This window comes from Microtus pennsylvanicus, chromosome 5 (assembly GCF_037038515.1).
Source record: "Microtus pennsylvanicus isolate mMicPen1 chromosome 5, mMicPen1.hap1, whole genome shotgun sequence".
NCBI classification, from domain to species: Eukaryota; Metazoa; Chordata; class Mammalia; order Rodentia; family Cricetidae; genus Microtus; species Microtus pennsylvanicus.
In genome coordinates, this window is record NC_134583.1 from 114,180,495 (window position 1) to 114,199,718 (window position 19,224).

Genomic DNA, 19,224 nt, shown 5'->3' on the forward strand with positions numbered 1-19,224 from the left:
GCAGTAAAGGACCAGAGTTTGGGATCCCCAGAACTCATGTTAAAGACCTAGGCATTCTGGCTTCAAACCTCTAATCCTAGCTCTCGGGAGGTAGAGACAGGAGGATCCCTGGAGCTTGCTGGCTGGATAGCCTTGCTAAGTCTGTAAGCTCCAGGTTCAGCAAGAGACCTGGCCTCAGAAAAGAAGGTGAAGAGCAATAGCACACGCAATATCCCACCCACACATCTCACACACAGACAAGAACATGTATACATACACATAAGGCAGCAGCTACAAGGAAACTTGACTTCCTGTCACTCACCTGAATTTGCTATTCAACACGTGGATGGAATCCTAGGCCTGCCTGCGCTGCAGGATTAGACAAGGTCGCCAGCGCGGTAATCAAAGTCTCCTTGACACATGGGAAAAAGCATTCTAACTGCCCCACAGCAAATGCATCCCATACATGTTCCCCCAAACATTGTTCTTATCAAGTGAAACTTTTAAATGAGATGCACATGATTTACATTCTAAGAGGGCAATGCTATGGGTATAGAACTGTCCTATAGTGGGGCACAGGGGGCACATGTTATGTCCTCTGTCTGCCGTGGTTCCATAGACTTAAACCGGCAGCTCTGGCCATAGGCTGTCTTGTACTTCAGAAGTGCCTTGGTACCATGCAAAAAGCTACCCTCAATCACTGTTTAATAAACACTCAGTAAATGAACAAGGAAAGCTGTCACTTCCTGGGTCACCCCAGGTTGAAAAGTGGCGATTTCATCAGCCTATCTTGAAAACATAGGCTAAGCTGCTTAAATATTAGTCACAGGTTCATCAACAATATTGACAGCCACTCCCAGAGCCAACATCATAAATATGGACACAGGCAATCTGTCTATCTGGATACCCTGAAACTACCACCTCCGTGTCCAAGATAAGTGAACTAAACACATACATACAACTTTGATCTGAAACACTGTTATGTCACCTTTCCCTTTAAAATGGTTTTCCCAAATACCTCGCGAGGAGGAAGCACACATCTCTCCTATACATCTTTTCAGAAAAAAAAGAGGTTCTTTGAGCCGAAGGTCATTAAAGCCCCCAAACAAAGGGAAGCAAAAAGGTCACTTTTGTTGAGCCCTTAGGAAGTAGACCCTAAATAGGAAGAAGTTCCCAGAAGCGAATGAGTCTCCAAACAGGAAATCTGAAACTCAGTTTGTCTGTACACCTGAATTTACTTTGAGAAAAGTTTAAAACCTATCCTTCGGATTCCAGCTATGGAGAAAAGCTTTCCACGGGCCAGAGTTTTCTTACACAAAGACACCATAAGGGAGGGTCAGAAAACAAAACAAGCCATGGACTGGCTAAAGGCAACAGACTGCTGAGGGCTGTGTCAACAAGACAGTCTGCTCACTCTGTAGTCACCTTCAGCCAAGGGGAAATGTAGCCTGCATCTTTTGATGCCTATACATTGGCAACTAACTAGCTATTTTTTATTTTGCACATTGTAAGCCAAGAAAACGCAACTGTGTTTTATTCTTTATTAGCACATTTACATATGGTTTAGATTCTGTTTTTTTTTGTTTTTGTTTTTGTTTGTTTTCCTCAAGAATCCATGTATTCAGAACATGATTCCCAGAGGGTGATGGGTTGATGAACTTTACCCCAAGTGGCGCTCCATGGTACATCCTGCCCTAGAGTGTATGTCTTCTCTGGAAACTGGAAGCTGACTGAGTTTTCTGAGTCTCTCTTGCCAAGAGCATCCACTCTCACCCAAGTCACCATTCTGTTGGACTTTTAAAGTCTGGTATGGTGGCCTTGGGAAGGTTGAAGTAGTGGAAACCAGTCCACTACTAAAAGCAGATCCTATCTATAAAAAAGTTCAAGGTTCAAAACTAATAATCCCCTTTTTTCTTCCTTTAAGAGAGAATCTAGCCAGGTAGTGGTGGCACACACCTTCAATCCCAGAACTTGGGAGGCAGATGCAAGTGGATTTCTGAGTTCAAGGCCAGTCTGATCTACTGGCCAGAGTGAGTTCCAGAATAATCAGAGCTTCAGAAAAATCCTGTCTTGAAGAGAGAGAGAGAGAGAGAGAGAGAGAGAGAGAGAGAGAGAGAGAGAGAGAGAGAGAGAGAGGGAGAGGATGATGTTGATCTTGAATTCCTAAACTTCCTGCCTCACTTCAGAAGTGCTGGACTTACAGACGTGAACCAACTACAGCTTTCTTTATAAAACTAGATTGCCTGAGACATTTTATTAGAGTAACCAAAAGCTGACTAATCAGTCACCTACAGCTTAATTACAAGGATATATTCTGAGAAACGTATTGCTTGGCAATTTCATCACTGTGCAAACAGCATAGACTGAACTTACACAAACTAAGCCAGCATAATATTCCTAACCAATTTCATCTTTGGGACCTCTGCCACATACGCTATTGAATAAACACTGGGATGCAGCACAGAACTGTCTCTGTTCTAATTCTGATCTTAAATGGGCCTTGAATGATGACAAATTTGAACTATTGGAGGCAGCAATCACACCATTAAGATTCCAGAAGTTTGTACATAGCACAGTAAGCAAGGTGTAGTGCAACGATCAGCTCTGGGAACAAAAGCCTTGGTTTATAGGATTTACCACTTCTAATGGGATAATTCATTCTGACCAAAATCCTAACCTAACTTCAATGCAGAGAGAGCCAGTCATCCTCAGCAATCCTCCTGCCTCTGACACTCCCTCCCACCCAGGTCTGGGGTCACAGGCATGTGCAGCCACAGCTGGTTTTCTCATATAGGTGCCGAGGAGCTGAATTCAGTACCTTGTGTTTGCACAGTAAGCACTCTGCCCTGCTGAGGAACCTCCGCAGACCTCCTGGAAGTCTTAACACTGAAACCCGCATGAGGAAAGCATCCTTTCCCTGACCTCACTCAACCAGACTGTCGTCACAGCCTATTCAAAGCAGAGATCTGCAGATTCTTTTTAAGACAAAAATTAAAAGAATATCTTTTTGTTGTTATTGTTATGTTTTTGTTTTTTGTTTGTTTGTCTGTTTTTCCAGGAGAGGGTTTGTCTGGCTGTCCTAGAACTTGCTCAGTAGACCAGGCTGGCCTCGCACTTACAGAGAAACCCTGTCTCTGGGGGAGGGGAGAGGGGGAGGAGAATGTTGCATTATTAATACTCTTGTTGAAGTTAAGTAAAGTATGAAGTATGGCAGAGCATGAAATATTAAAATTAGCAGATAAAGCATCCTATTACAAAGCTATCTGTAATCTACATTGTTTTGTGTTGTTATGAATAGCCAGGATTTATCACGTGATCATGGTTACACAGTGGAATTCTTCATTGGCTTACCAGTGACACATACCACGTAACATTAATCTGATTTATTTATGGGGCGGTGTGTCACAGTGTGTGTGGAGATCAAAGGATAACTTACAAAAGTTGGTCCTCTTCTGCTACCATCAGGGTTCTGCAGACTGAACTCAGGCTACCAGGCTTGCTGGCAAGCATCTTTACCACTGAGCTATCTCACTGGTCCCCATTTAATATTAGGCTAGGCTTTGCACTCCAGCTTGCTACATCATTAATTTAGGAAACAATTATACACCAATCATGAATTGACTTGAAGTCAGGAATATTGATGCGTGCTGCAATCCCAGCACCTGGGAGGCAGAGGCAGGAGGATTAGGAGTTAGAGCTACACCGTAAGATCCTGTCTCAAGTAAGAAGCTTTGTTAGGACCATGATTCTAAATGTTAAATAAAAAAAAAAAAATCAATAGGGGCTGGAGGAATGGTTCGTGGTTAAAAGCACTGGCTCTTCCTGCAGAGGACCTAAGTTTGATGCCCAGCACCCACACGGCGGCTCACAACTGTCTATAACTTAAGTCCCAGAGGATCTGACTTTCTTCTGGCCTCCACAGACACTGATATACAGACATATGTATAGGCAAAACACCCATACACATAAAAACAGAGGTAAAAATTAAAGTTTTTAAACTGAAATTAAAAGAAGAGACTCTATGAAACAGAATAAAATTGAAATAGAGCCTTGTTCAATCAAAAATATCCTAGAGAAGAATCTAATTTAAAGACTATCTCATCAGTTACAGCCTTTTCTGGTTATTCTAAATGAAAGAAAGAACAACTAACACTTCCTAAAAATCTAAGTGCATTTGCTATATACATCTGGGATGCAGTTCTCACACCTAACAAGTGCAAACTATTCAGAGTTTGCTGAAGATCGTCTGCTTGGGTCTGATAACTCAAAGAGTTCTGACACTCCAAAAGCAGCGATTCTACACAACACCATCATTTTACACACATGTGATTTGTTCTTGGACAAACTGTTTAATGCAGAGAGTAGCATATATTCTTTTCTTAGTTTTTTTCTGTATGTATCTGTGTGTTCGTGCGTGTGTGTGTGTATGTGGACAGAAGAATGTTGGATCTAGATCTGGAGTTACAGTTGGTTGTGTGCTGCCTAGAGTGTGTGATTGGAATAGCAAGGATTAACAGGATTAACTGATAAAGACATCCATGTAGCCCCTCAAACAGTGGTTCTCAACTTTCCTAATGCTGAGACCGTTTAGTCCAATTCCTCATGTTGTGGTGACCCCCAACCATAAAATTATTTTGTTGCTACTTCATAACTGTAATTTTTCCACTGTTATGAATCATAACGTAAATATCTGATATGCAGGATATCTGACATGTGACCCCTGTGGGGGTCTCTACTAGGTTGAGAACACTTGTCCTAGCTTATATAGTGACCCTTCGTTCCTAAGTCTTCAGCTTTCTATTGTACAACACCCAGGAGCTGGGACTCTGGACACATATGTGCATTAACACTTACTAATCCATTTGCCTAAAATATCTATACAGCCTGGTATTTATTACTTCTTAAGGTTTTTGCTTCAATGTTATCTCATCACATCTTGGACCCCTCCTTTGCGTCTATTTCTCCTTCATGATACACACACACACATTTTAATGTATATTAAACATATAAAATATGTATTAAACATACAAAACATCTATATATTTAATACATTGCACATTCACTTGCTTATCTGATCACTGACCACAAGGTAGTCAGGAGATGTGTAGCACACAGAGGGGCACGATAAACCATGTGTTGAGTAGATGAATGGCTACACAGGAAGAAGACAGGAGAAGCCTATCCATCCTCACAAGCTTTGGAGAAAAGAACATCATCTATTCAATCATGGGAAGAAATCTTTCTCAATTCTGTCTTAACGTTGACCAAGACTTATCATGGAAACAGAAGACAGCTGTTAGTCCAATACGGATGGAAACAGTTTGGTCAATATTATTTTATTTAAGGTGTGCTACGTTTTTTATGCTGTGGAACATTTGTTTAGTGATGTAAAGGTGTGTTGCTTTTGTTTACGCTGCCTTTGTTTAACTCTGTGAAGCTGTGATTCTTTGTCTAAAACACTGATGGTCTGGTAAAGAACTAAATGGCCAAATAGCAAGGCAGGAGAAAGGATAGGTGGGGCCGGCAAGCAGACAGAATAAATAGAAGGAGAATTTCAGAAAGAAAGGAGGAGGAGCAAGAGAAGGACGTCAGGGGCCAGTCACACAGCCAGGCTCAGAGTAAGGAGGAAAGTAAGACTTATAGAAGTAAGAAAGAAAAGCCCAGAGGGAAAAGGCAGACAGGATAATTTAAGATATGAAAAGCTGGCTAGAAACAAGCCAAGATAAGGCCGGGCATTTATAAGTAAATAATAAGCCTCCGTGTATTTATTTGGGAGCCCCCCCCCACAGAGTGAAGAGTAAATAAAGAAGTACACCAAAGAACTTAGTAAACACTCCATTTAGTAAATGCTCCCTCCCCTGGTCTAGTCATTAGGCTTCAAGCAACTGCCTCAAGGATGAGACGACCTTTCTCAGTTCAGAACCTTAGGAAACACACTTGCTCATGGCCAACACAGATTGAGTAAGTCTTTCTCCTAGGACAGGAGCAAACCCTGAGGATGGATGGAGATATGACAGAGGTTGCATAAATCTATCAGGTCATCTTGGTTCACGTCAGGCTCTCCAGTGCACAGAAACGATAGCGTGTACTGGAACGCTTAAGAAACTTATCTCATTTCCACACAAAGTCAGCTCTCCTTCTGAATTAAAATGGAGTCCAAGACCAGATCTTACCCAGCAGGCATTGCTATACAAAAGCCTCTTCAAGGCCTGCAAGCCTTTGCTTCTTCACACAGTGCAAGAATGTGATTATCCCTTCTAGTTCTTTTGTCCTGGATGCCCCTCCCCCTCTCCCCACATTGCTGCTACTGTTTTGCGGATGACGAAACTGTTGCCCACAGCAGAAATACACATCAGCCAAAGTCACCGAGCAGGTAAATGCAGAAACAGAACTAGAATTCAGGTTCAAACCACCCGCTCCCACCCCATTACGGACTTAAGTTTAGTTCTCCCATCCGTGCTCCTTCACTGTATTTTATTTCAAAACTGTTTGGTTATGGGATCCCTGTAGCAGGGAAGAAGCCCCCACCCATGAGTCATTTGAGTAAATGGTTGTACCAAAGTCTATAGCTGTGTAGGGAAGGCTGACACAGAAGAAAATGGTTAAAACCTAGAGCTACACAGCCTAGCCAGGTTATTGCTGCAGGACTGCAGCCAGCTCCTCTGAAAGTACCCCCTGAAGGGTCAGTTTGTACAGCGCGCACTCAAGCCTAAGTCCCGGATTTTATCAGTGGCATCACAGCCATCCCCAGAATATGACCCGCTGAAATCAGTGAAGGAAACGGTGTACCTTTTGACGGGCAAACTTTGCATCTTTCAGCTTTATTAAACACCATGAACAACATGATTGTTCGCTATGCAATAATCACAGGTTTTTCTACCAAGACTGGATTACACTTGTTCTGTGAGAAAACGCAGGTGCATTCCACAACACGTCTCACCGGCTTGCCAACTTTCTCTTCTAACCTTCCCTTCACCTATGTTCAAGCCTGTACTTTCCAAGATAGACCTACATTTGTCCCTTAATTTTATTCTCACTTTACCCCCAAGAGATGAAGCCAGTCAGTGGCAAGATTAGTATCTTGACTGAAGAGACGGAGAAATGAGAATGCAGATGTCAAGGGACTGCCAAATAGAGAGAGAACCTGGGATAAATGTTACTTCTCCACATCTAATACTAAGCACTGTGTACCTGTGTCTCCCTTGTTCAATGATGATGCTCAACAATGAAGAAATTTACCAATAAATAATAGTGAGGATGCTTTCGATATAGGTTTTTTTGTATGTTTTTGTGGCAGAGTGGCTAGCCTTGGTCCTTCAGCCTCTACATCCCAAGTGTTAGAATCACAGGTAAGCACCATGACGGCCAGCCAAAAGAGAAACTTCTGGATGGCACTCACAAAACTGAGAAATGCATGAGAGCAAACGGGTATAAAGAAGTAAATCATTTTTAGTTAGAGCTGTAGAAAGTTTTCCTGTGGGTCTTAGTCTATATATCCATAGAACTGGCCTCACGATTATGTAGTAAGAGTCTGTGGAAAAACCCGTACTGTCTCTGAAGGTGATAGATATTATCTTATTGTGACATGATACAGCTGTTCAATCCCAGCATCATACAAATCATCCTGGCAACAAATGTAACCCTAGGACTCGGTGAGAGAATCAGAAGTTTGGGTTATCTTTGGCCTCAGAGTGAGTTCAAGACCAGCCTGTGCCCTGGAAGTGAAGATAACAGACGTTAAGTACTCAATAAGAACCAGGTACATTTCCTCATTTAACCTGTCTTGGAACAACACTATGAAACAGGTCAAATATCTCTTATCATATGGGTGAGGAAACCACAGGAAATAGGTCAAATATTTGTTAACCTATAGGTGAGGAAACCACGGCACAGACAAGTCCAAGTCCCAAGGTTAATGGTCTAGATCTCAGCAGCCCAGACTGTGGTCACATGAGAGGCTTGGCTGATCTCACTACGGCAAGCCCAACCTACCATTCTGAAGTCCTCTTCAAACTTGAAGGCCCCTCCTCCCGTGGCACAGAGGGTGGTGTGGAGGCTGGAGAAGTTCTTCTCGCTGCCCATCTGGATGAACATGTGCATGGCACAGGTGGGGAAGCGAATGAAGTGCAGGTTCCCTTTGCGCCCGCACATGGTCAGGTTTTTCAGCTCCAGGTGGACGTCTCGGATTCCAGTTTTGCCATAGGCAGTGTTAGAAGTCAGATACTTCCGGATGCTCTTCAGGTTCTCCACTTCTTCTTGTTCTTCTTCTGCCGTGATATCCTTTGGTTCAAAGTAGACCAGCTTAACCAGGGTTCCGCCAATATCCATACCAAACCATGGGAATGCTGGGGGGCAGAACAGAAAAGAATGAGGCTGCAGGCTCAGGGCTGGGATATTCAATGAGGACATGCATTCAACATTAAATTTCCTTTTTCTTTGTTTTTGCTTTGTTGTTTTTGTTTTACTGATGGAGGTGGGTCTTGTATCTTATCTGTTGCTTTCATTGGTTAACTAATAAAGAAAACTGCTTGGCCTGATAGGACAGAAAATTAGGTAGGCGGAGTAGACAGAACAGAATGCTGGGAGAAAGAAGCTGAGTCAGGCAGTTGCCACAATTCTCCCACCGGACTCAGACGCAGGTCAAGATCTTCCCTGTAAAGACACCTCGTGGTGTTACACAGAATATTAGAAATGGGTTAGATCAATATGTAAGAGCTAGCCAATAAGAGGTTAAAACTAATGGGCCAAGCAGTGTTTAAAAGAATACAGTTTCCGTGTAATTATTTCGGGTATAAAGCTAGCCGTGCAGGCGGCCAGGAGCTGGGGCAGCAGGAAACGCAGCCCACCGCTCCTCTCACAACATTTTACAAGACAGGGCTTCTCTGTGGAGTCTTGGCTGTCCTTTACTCATTTTGTAGATAAGGCTAGCCTCAAACTCAGAGATCAGCCTGCCTCAGGTCAACTACACGAATCTAAAATGAGGTGCAGAGAGACAGAGGCCCTGAGGTACCCACAGTTGTGTACAGTCGCTGAGAATTAAGAGAGACAGCACAAGTTTCCGCAGATTCCTAAGTCAGCCTCAGTTTTGCTTGGGGGACTCAAGAACCCTGCCAAGCCCTGTCTACGCTAGTCCAATGTTGGAAGACATTTTCTTTTCTTTTTTGCATAGACTCTAAATGTCATTTTATAGAAATCTTAGCCAAATTAATGGATGAGTTTCTAAGCCCGGAACAGTGATACACACCAGTACACAGAAGCTGAGGCAGGAGGATTGCAAGCTGAAGGCCAGTGTGGGCTACAGCCTCAGAGGAGAGGAGAGGAGAAGAGGGGAGGGGAGACAAGACAGACTGATTCTGGGAACAAAATGCGCCTTTGAATGCTTTTGTTTCGGCCCTAGAGGTTGTCTCTATAAACCCTTGCCAACTGAGTGTGGTGGGATCTAGTAAAGGTCTTTTTTGTGTTGCCAGAATCATCTGGCTTTCTACTCATGAGGTTGAGAGAAAAGTGTGCAAGGAAAATATCCCTACACTGCACACAGTCTTTCCTAAACCTCACTGCTGTTTCATTTATGACTCAAAGCATCCATTCGACAGTTGGTAAGTGCTTGTTTAGCATATGGTGTGTGTGTGTGTGTAGTATTTCAAAGATAACAGTTTTGACGAAGTTCTGACAACGTGATGAAACTAAAGTAGCCAGGTGTGGTGTCACGTGTCTCTAATCCTACCACATGAGAGGCAGAGGTAGGTGGATCTTTCTGAGTTTGAGTTTCCTGGTCTACATAGTGAGTTCCAGAACAGCTAGAGCTATGTAAAGACTTTGTCTCATAAAACAAACAAACAAGCAGTCCTAAAGGTACATAAAAAAAAAGGCCCAAGCCAGGTGTGGAACATGTCTATAAATGTCTGTAATCCTAGCATCCAGGAAGTTGAGATAGGAGGATTGCCTGTTTTGATTTCCAGGACAGCCTGAGCTATAGCTCAGCTGTAGCTGATTCTGTAGAATAAGACCCCTGTCTTAACAAAACAAAATGTCTAAGTATTCCAGGGTACATATAAGCCTGTAACTGGGGTGGCACAATGGCTCAGTGAGGGCTAAGTGCACAGACTGCTCTTCTCCCGTTCCCAGCACTTATCGCAACTGTCTGGAACCCCAGTTCCAAGAGACCCGGCACCTCTGGCCTCCTCAGACACAGGAGCACACATGCGCACACACAGAGACACAGACACATTAATTTAAAAATAAAAAAGGTAGATCTTAAAAATAGAATGACCAAATTAACACAACTATTCAAACAACTATAAACAAAGTGTCTGCCCTTTAGCAAAGAAAAGAAGAGTATGACTCCTAACTAAACTGTGGGACACTAGACAGTAGGAAACCTGATCTCACTGGAAGAACTTTCCCCAAATTTCCATTAATGAGAAAAGCAAAAGATCGGGGCAGTGTACACACAGACAGGTACAGATGCTTATCTTCTTTGTATTTGCTTTTTGCTTTGAGATGGGGTCTTATGTAGCCCAGGCTGGCCTCAAACTCAATGTGTATCCATGGATCCCCTTGAACTCTCTGACCCTCCAGCTTCCACTTCCTGAGTTCCGGAGTTACAGATGTGCCGTGCTTGGTTTATGGGGCTCTGGAGACTGAACCTAGGTTCTCGTGCATGCTAGGCAAGGGCTCTACCAACTGAGCCACATCCTCAGCCTTTTCCTTTTTAAAAACAAAAAACAAAACAAAAAAAACCCAGAGGAATCAAAGAAGGATGAGAGACATCCAGTTCCTACGTTAATGGATGTGAGCAGGCAGAAAGGACAGGAGACCTTAGATCTGATAAAGTGACAGACACGGAAGGAGTGGCGACCCAGACAAAGGCTAGACAGAGGGAATGAGACTATATTCTGGCTGCTTTTAGTGCAATCAGCAGTTGGAAGAATTCAGCAAACATGGGAGACAGAATGACAGGAGGAAGAGCCCCCTCAAAACCTTTTATTTGGTTAAATCTTGCTAAGCACAGGCAACTGAAAATGACTGACTCTTAAAGGCACAGCAAGAGATTCCTGAACATTCTGCAAGTTATTCAGAAGCCTTTGGACCAAAGCATCAAAATGACAGGAAAAATGTGTAGTGTTACAAAAATTCAGTACAATGTTTGATGAGCACTTTGGGCTAAGGTAAAAAAGAACAAAGATTGGAAGGACTGCATTAATTTAAGGAGGAAACTGTTCTAGGACCTGGAGACGGGGGAGAAGGAGTCAGGAAGGGAGACTGAGGCTGTTTGTTCAAGAGCATGGCACGGACCTCGAATGAACAAGAAAGGCCCTACATTCTATCCCTAGGATGATGGGAAGTGGAGCACAGAAAAGGAGTCATTGTTAGAGAAGGGGTGGTTGAGATAAGGTCTTGTCCTGTAGCCCACACTGATCTGAAACTCTTGAGCCTCCTGCCTCAGACCCTTACGGCTGAGTCTGCCCACACGGCCTGCTTTTCTACCGCCATGCACACAGCAATCCTCTTCTGCGCACTGCAACGCTTTTCCAGGTGTGTGTATACTCATACTCCTCTTCCTGAAAGCTAGATCTGCCTGAACCGAAGCTTTCCTCAGAGCCACCCTGTCAATGGAGATAGGAGAGAAGGGGAAGGAAGAAAGAACGTCCCGTGCCGCCGCCAACGCCCCCCCCCACGCCACAGATGGATGCCCAGATATGTGGATAAACTCAGCTGAACTAGTAGGCCTACCAGAAGCCATGCCCATCCTAGACACAGAATGCTAGCATTCACTCCTTACTATCCTCCCCAAACCAGATGGTACAACAGAAACAAAACAAAGGCTGATATAACTCAGAGGTAAGTAGCCTGTGTGACAGGAGCAAGGCCCTGAGCTAAATCCCCAGAGAAGGAGGAGGAGGTCAGTGAGAATAAACCAGAGGAATCAATAATAAGAGACCATGTTTGGATTTCACAAGAACACTTCCATAAACAAGTGTTAAATAAAAACAGGAGACCACTGTTTGGACTAAGCACTTCCCCTACTCCCCAAAAGACCAAACTAACTCTGTGGAGTCATTCACACCCATCTGAAACTAAGCTATTGATTGGTCTGACCTCCTGAAAAATCTAGATTAGAAAAATACCAGGAACTGCACCCCACCCCAAACAAGCCAGCTTCTGCTAGAATCCTCCACCCCACACCCCACTTTTAATCCTTACACAAAGAAGCAACCTAGCTATGAGTAGGGACTCCTATCTATAGTCCTCACCTTGGATACTGAGACAGGAGGATTGCTACAAATTATAGGCCAGCGTAGGCTATACAGTGAGTTCCAGACCAGCTAGGATTCCTGAGATCCTTCCCCGAGAAAAAGAAACAAAATATCAAAGAAAGAAATGGCTTCATGCTATAAATTATTTTTCTATGCTGATTCCCCTTCCCTGCCATAAAGGAAATACCTTTCTAATGACTGATTGATTTACATTTTATTGACTCTGCTTTCCAGGCCTTTTCTGTCCGTACCAAACATCTTTGGTTGGCCCACTGGAAAATTGCTAAAATTGAAAACAAAGCCAATTAAGCTTAGAAACCTTAAACTGGGGAGAAAGCTCAGCACGTGAAGGTATCTGAGCCTGAATGAGAGCCCTGGAACCCACACAAGAAAAGAGAAAATGGACCTCAGACCTCCATGTATGCCCCCTGACATGCACATAAACATGTGGACATGAAATAAATAAACCAAAAAATCAGTAATTTCAACTGTTGTGAGTCTACCTGTTGACAGCATTTATAAATAAACCTTTGCTCTTCACAGCAGAGAGAGCTGAGCCGGGCGGTGGTGGCACATGGCTTAAATCCAGCACTTGAGAGGCAGAGGCAAACAGATCTCTGTGAGTTTGAGGCCAGCCAGTGTGGGTACACAGAGAAACCCTCTCTAAGAAAGAAAGAAAGAAAGAAAGAAAGAAAGAAAGAAAGAAAGAAAGAAAGAGAGAGAGAGAGAGAGAGAGAGAGGGAGGGAGGGAGGGAGGGAGGGAGGGAGGGAGGGAGGGAGGGAGGGAGGGAGAGAAAGAAAGAGAGGGGAAGAAAGAAAGAAAAAGAAAGAGAAAGAAAGAAAGAGAAAGAAAGAAAGAAAGAGAGAGAGGGGGGGGAAGAAGAAAAGAAAGAAAGAAAGATAGAGGGGGGGGAAGAAAGAAAGAAAGAAAGAAAGAAAGAAAGAAAGAAAGAAAGAAAGAAAGAAACCAGTTCAAGTGTAATAACACGGTGAGGTGAAAGATCAGGCCCCGGAGCGAGAAGCAGATCTGGGAGACTGGTAAACAATTGGTAAAACAATTTCCTGTGGCGATTTGAATGACAGATAACTAATATACCTGAGGTCTGAGCTGAGACTTGAAAGTCAAATGTTACCGGCTACCACTGGCTGTACTTGTAAAGGTGAGAGGGAATGAAGTCAGAAAATAATTGCCTGGTTTAACAACAGGGAAGAAAAGAGGGTGTGGTCAATAACCGAACTCGGTGGAATGCAAAGCAGGAACTCATGCCAGGTGTGAGAGTGGAAACGCGGGGTGGCGCATGCCTGGAATCCCAACACTGGCGGGGTGGAGACAGAGGACCAGAAATTCACGGCCTGACTCAAAACAACAAAACAAAACGAAATAATGCCCCCTCTCTAAGCAAACCACTTTAGGGGTGGACATATTCTTGACCATGCTCAGTTTAAAGGCATAATTAAGGAAGAATGATGGGCACACTTTGGGCCGTGTTTACCTCTAAGTCAGGGAATAACCGTCTGAAGGGTTAAAATGCCTCTGGGCAAGCTCAGCTTGTGCCACTCGGTTTTTGCTGAAGAAGGAAAGGGCACTTTGAAGGTGTATTATTAATACAAAACTATGCGCTAAACATGCCCGTCTTGCTTCTGGCTAAGAGTTAGGTCTGCGGAGCAGGGGAAAACCACCTGGTGACAACCAACCCGAAATAGCCTCTTCCTGAGAAAGTTCAGTTAGCACTCAACACTCTCTGCAGAAATTACCTGTCACAGAGCACACACAAGGAAGGAGGGTGTCGGAAGGAAAGGTGCGGCTTTGCTGCAGGGCTGTGGAAAGAGTTACGAAGCTGATTCATCTTGAAAAGGTGTACAGCTGGGGACCCATGGGCCTGAACCCGCACAATCAGGGGGCAGCGCCATTGTGAGTGGGTTAGCCTCTCCAGGCATCTTAACTCTGAACAACAGCCTCTGCAACTGCTACCTAATTAAGGTGACGTCGGAGGCGAAGAAGGGCTAGTGGTAGGGCTGAGGAGCGCAGATGGAAACCAGAAAGGGACATTCTCCACCTGGGGCAGAGCATCTAACAGGGTTGCAGAATCCCGTCTATATTTTGAAGTGGCTACAGAGGGACTCCATCCACTCCTTCCAAAACAGCACAGCAGTGTGTGCTGCCTTTTCTGAACTTTGTTTTTCTACCTTAGTACACAAAGGGAGGAGTATGGAGAACAAACAGCTTGTCTTTAGTTCAGAAGTCTCTAAATCAGCAGTTCTCAACCTGTGGTTTGTGATCCCCTCGGGGGGGGGGTGTTGGCTAAGACCATAGGAAGACACAGATATTTACATTACAACTCGTAACAGTAGCAAAATTACAGTTATGAAGTATCAGTGAAAATGATTTTATGGTTGGGAATCACCACCCATAAACATGAGGCACTGTATTAAAGGGTCGCAGCATTAGGAAGGTTGAGAACCACTGCTCTAAGTCAATAGGGATCACACCCAAGTTGATTTAGAATGACTTCATATCCCCTAATTTAGAGCCCTAATTAGGCATCATCTGGATGCTGTGACTAGCCAGGACACTGGAACAATCTCCTTTGAAGAAGATTTGGATGTATTTCATCTGCAAGACAAATATCTGGTCATCAGAAGAGCGCACTGTGGCAGTCACTTGTGCTACTGACCAGATAATTCTGGTATTTTCCTTTTAGGCACAATGAGGTAAGACAGCAACTCCTGCCATTTGATAATTGACCTGGGCCATGTTCCTAATGAGGCTACTGAGCTGTCAAGGTGTGTGCTTTCCAGGCAACGGGGCATAGATGGCTGGAAACACTGCAGCACCCTTAGCCAAAATAGCAAGACTCAGGTTGCTCTGTCATCTGGGTCTCAGACTGAAGATGAGTCACAGTAGAGTCCCTGTCACCCTTCGATAGAGACTTGCCTTGTTTAAAAAGTACTTTATTTTTAATCGTGCATGTATGTGAGTGTGTGTCTGTGGGGGCCAAGAGCATAGGACCTCTTGAAGCTGATATTACAGGCAGCTGTGAGTAATCTGACGTGAGTGCTCAGAATTAAATATGGGTCATCTGAAAGACCAATATTCTTCTCTCTCTCTTTCTCTCTCCTCTCTCTCTCTCTCTCTCTCTCTCTCTCTCTCTCTCTCTCTCTCTCTCTCTCTCTCCCTCCCTCCCTCCCTCCCTCCCTCTCTCTCTCTCTCTCTCTCTCTCTCTCTCTCTCTTCGAGACAGGGTTTCTCTGTAGCTTTTGGAGCCTATCCTGGAACTAGCTCTTGCAGACCAGGCTAGCCTTGAACTTACAGAAATCCACCCGCCTCTGCCTCCCGAGTGCTGAGATTAAAGGCATGCACCACTACCGCCTGTCCCAATAAACTCTTTTATCCAGAGTCACTTCTCCAGCCAATTGCCTTTTTAAAATTAAAATAAATTTAACACATGTATTTGTGTGCATGTGTAGGTCAGAAAACAACTTGTAGGGTCAGCTCTCTCTTTCCACCATGTGTGCCCTGGGTCTCAAGTCGTCAGGATTACAGTAAATCATCCCTCCAGCTAGGACTCTTTTTGACATATGTGGTAGTTTAAATGTAACTGGCTCCCATAAGCTCATAGGGTGTGGCACTATTAGGAGGTGTAGCTTTGTTGTAATAGGTATGGCCTTCTTGGAGGAAGTGTGTCACTGTGGGGGTGGGCTTTGGGGAGGTTTCATATATTCTCAAGCCACGCCCAGTGTGTCAGACCACTTCCTGTTGCTATCAAGCTAAGACGTACTACTCTCATCTGCTTCTTGAACACATGTCTGCCTGCACACCACCATGTCACACGATGGTAATAATGGACTAAACCTCTGAAGATGTAAGCCACCCAATTCAAAATGATCACTCTATCAACCAGGAAACAAATGGCAGAGAAGAAGCAGTGACCAGGATTTCACAACCTCCTTTATGGAAATGAATCCAATGGCATTAGACCTTCAGCTTAAGTCCCACCACCTAGTGGTTCTTCCACCTCCGACCAACATACCTGTGCAACCAAGCCTCCACGTGGGAACATTTGGGAAACACTTAGGCAAACTATCGTGCTTGCCTGAACTGACTCCTGCATCAAATCTTTGGCTGCTTGTTGTCCTGAGAAGTCTCTTTCTTCAGCAGAATTAGACACGGGGCTTGTCACCACTCCTGGGAAGTGTGTGGTGGGTGACTTATTAAAAGGTAAGTCCGGTTAACGTTCACTTCTTTCCTAAACTTTCTTCAAAAACAAACCAGGACGGTCGATCTGATAGTGGCTCAAACTATGAATTGAAACTGCACTCCAATCACTGTGGCAAGAATTTTAAACACCTTTTGACAGTACGTAGGTGATGTCAGAGCTTTTTAAGCCTTGGGACCTTATGCGGCTCAGCTGTGCATGACCCAAGGACATACGTCGGCATCAAAGATCATCCTAGGACGGCAGCTCTAAGTTCATTGTCTCCCACACTGACGATTAATGATGTGGACTCTCAACAAGTATTCAAAATGAACGCAGGCTTTATGGAGAATGATCTACAGAGGAACTGGACTAAGAATACTGGCTATTCTTCCACAGGACCTTGGTTTGCTTCCCAGCACCCACGTGGCAGAAGCAACCACCTGTAACTTCAATTCCAGAGGATCCAATGCTGTCTCCTGACCTCCACTGGCACTAGGCAGGCTTGGGGTGCACATACAGTCATGCAGGCAAAACACTCATAGACATAAAATAAATAAATTTGAAGAAAATTATTATAGAAAAGTGAGAAATCAAGTTAACTGAACTAAGAAAGGGAGACAAAGTCCTGTGAATGAGAGAAAGATTTCAAAGAGAAAAACAGGCTGCTGAATTTCCTTTGTCTGGGGTTTTTGTAGGCAATGACAGAAACTGGACAAATTCAGAGGAAAACCTCTGTTAAAACTGGTTAATTTTCTGGGATATCATGGACTGAACAATGGAGGATCTACATTCTCTATGCATGTCCTCCTAACCCAACCAGGTTGATGAGTATGTGTTACTCATATGTTACCACCCTGTCAAGGCTGGTTACAGATGGCACCCCAGTCCGTCTTAGACTTTAACTACCTGCTAGCTATTAGTCACTTGGCCAGCATTACTATCTTCTGACCTTGAAGGTGTCTTGCTAACTGTTAATTAAACTCGATGGCTTCTTAGTGGCTGATCTTGACTGACCGTTGGACATCATTAACAACGGGTATTACTACCTCTGACTTTGATGTCTCAAGTGCTGTCAACTGCACAGAGCTGTCCTTGGTGTCATAGCTACAAAGGAATAAATAGCAGCAGTGGTCTTGGCTATCTCTGTCTACAGGATAGTCTGGGATCTCTTTCTTGAAATAGGACAGGCTTGTCAGAAGCCATCCTTGCTTACAGCTTAGTCTAATACAACTAACTGCATTAGAAGCAATGTATTAAAAGCAAGCATATTCAACAATATTTAATAACAATAGTGTTTAGCATGTGTTTCCCAGAGGGCAAAGGTCTCACAGACACTATCCAGCTGGCCCATTGTAACTGGCCTTGATTCTTGAAACCTGTTCTCTCTCTCTCTCTCTCTCTCTGGTCCACTTGACTATCTCATACTGCCTAAAGGTAACTGGTTCTGCTTCATTAGCTTAAAACAAAGACTCCTTTTCTTTTTCTTTCCTCCCAGTCCCCTTTGCTACTTCTCTCTTTTATTTGAGATAGAGTCTGTAGCCCAGACTATCTCTAAACTATAGCCAGGAATGGCCTTCAACTCCTGATCCTTTTGCCTCCTTCAAGTGCTGAGATTAAAAGCATGCACCACCACTCCTGGTTTCAATGTTGTTCCTTAAAGTCTTTTTGAATACTAGGATCATCTGAGATGATTTGATTTCTGTGGTAAATGTTAAGGGTACAGAGTGAACATAAATATCAAAGACAAGAAAACAAGCAACAATAAAAACTAGAAAAAGGTTCCTACTGGCTTCAGAAGCAATTTTAAAGATATAAGGGAGTCTGGCGAGAAAAAAAACCCAACAATTTCCTCTTGACTTCACAGGATAAAGAACTAAGGGAAAATCTGAGACTCCCTCTAGTTGACCACAGAGATTTAAGTGTCTTAGTGAGGCAACACTCTCTAAGCGCCAACAACACAAATTTTTGGTCAATGATGGTGGTCCCCTGAGAATAGCACCTAAGTGACAGTATAGCCACCTTAGTACGTATGGATTTCTACATGCTCACCCAGTGACACCAAACACATCAGAATGCACGTATCTTCCTATATTCTTCCTAATTGTAATTAGACACCTGTATGAGCAGTTACTCCTTTGGGCATGTACCTGATCTAGTGGCCTTGGACAGTGACAATTCTTTCAAAGAATTAAGCAGTTAAGTTAGGATCACGCTATGGGCTGTTAAGCTGGATCAGCAGCCAGAGGTGATTGCTGCACACATCAGACAGGCGACTGAGTTCAATACTGAATAGGACTTCTACAAGTCAAAAAAAAAAAAAGAGCCCCATGGACAACAAAATTGTATGCTGGGGATACAGCACAGTGGCAAAGTACATTTCTACCATGTACGAGGTCTAGTTCTTAAACGCCACCATCCCAAATGCACACACGCTAAGCACTCCAAAGCCATATGTCAACAGTGTGAAACCAAGGGTTCAAAAACTCCATCTATAAGGACGTTAGAATTTAATAAAGGGTTTTCGTAACACTGAAGAGACCCATTATTGTACAGAGAGATCTGTCAAGCTTTAAATTCTCTTTACAAAGACACCAGAGTCAGTGTTTCTCTCAAGTTAATGCATGCCAGATTGTCTAAATTTAAACTGTAGTCATAGAGTGACTGTCAATGCTGTCAAGGGTATATGTACCACCAATGGGAAGGTAAACTGGTGCAATCTTTCCCACGGGGCTAGGTTGGTGTACAAAAGAGCTCCACAACAGCCCAGAATGGAGTATAACAAGGGTGTAT

General features: G+C 43.7%; 1 protein-coding gene across 3 annotated transcripts in view; it reads right to left on the reverse strand.

The window, feature by feature from the left end:
- Pank1 (pantothenate kinase 1) overlaps positions 1-19,224 on the reverse strand; it is a 60,608-nt gene that overhangs the window by 16,142 nt on the left and 25,242 nt on the right. For all 3 annotated transcript variants that reach the window (XM_075973886.1, XM_075973888.1, XM_075973887.1), the window contains exon 2: positions 7,972-8,324. In XM_075973886.1, the coding sequence (XP_075830001.1) occupies positions 7,972-8,324 (353 nt within the window). The remainder of the gene's footprint in view (positions 1-7,971; positions 8,325-19,224) is intronic.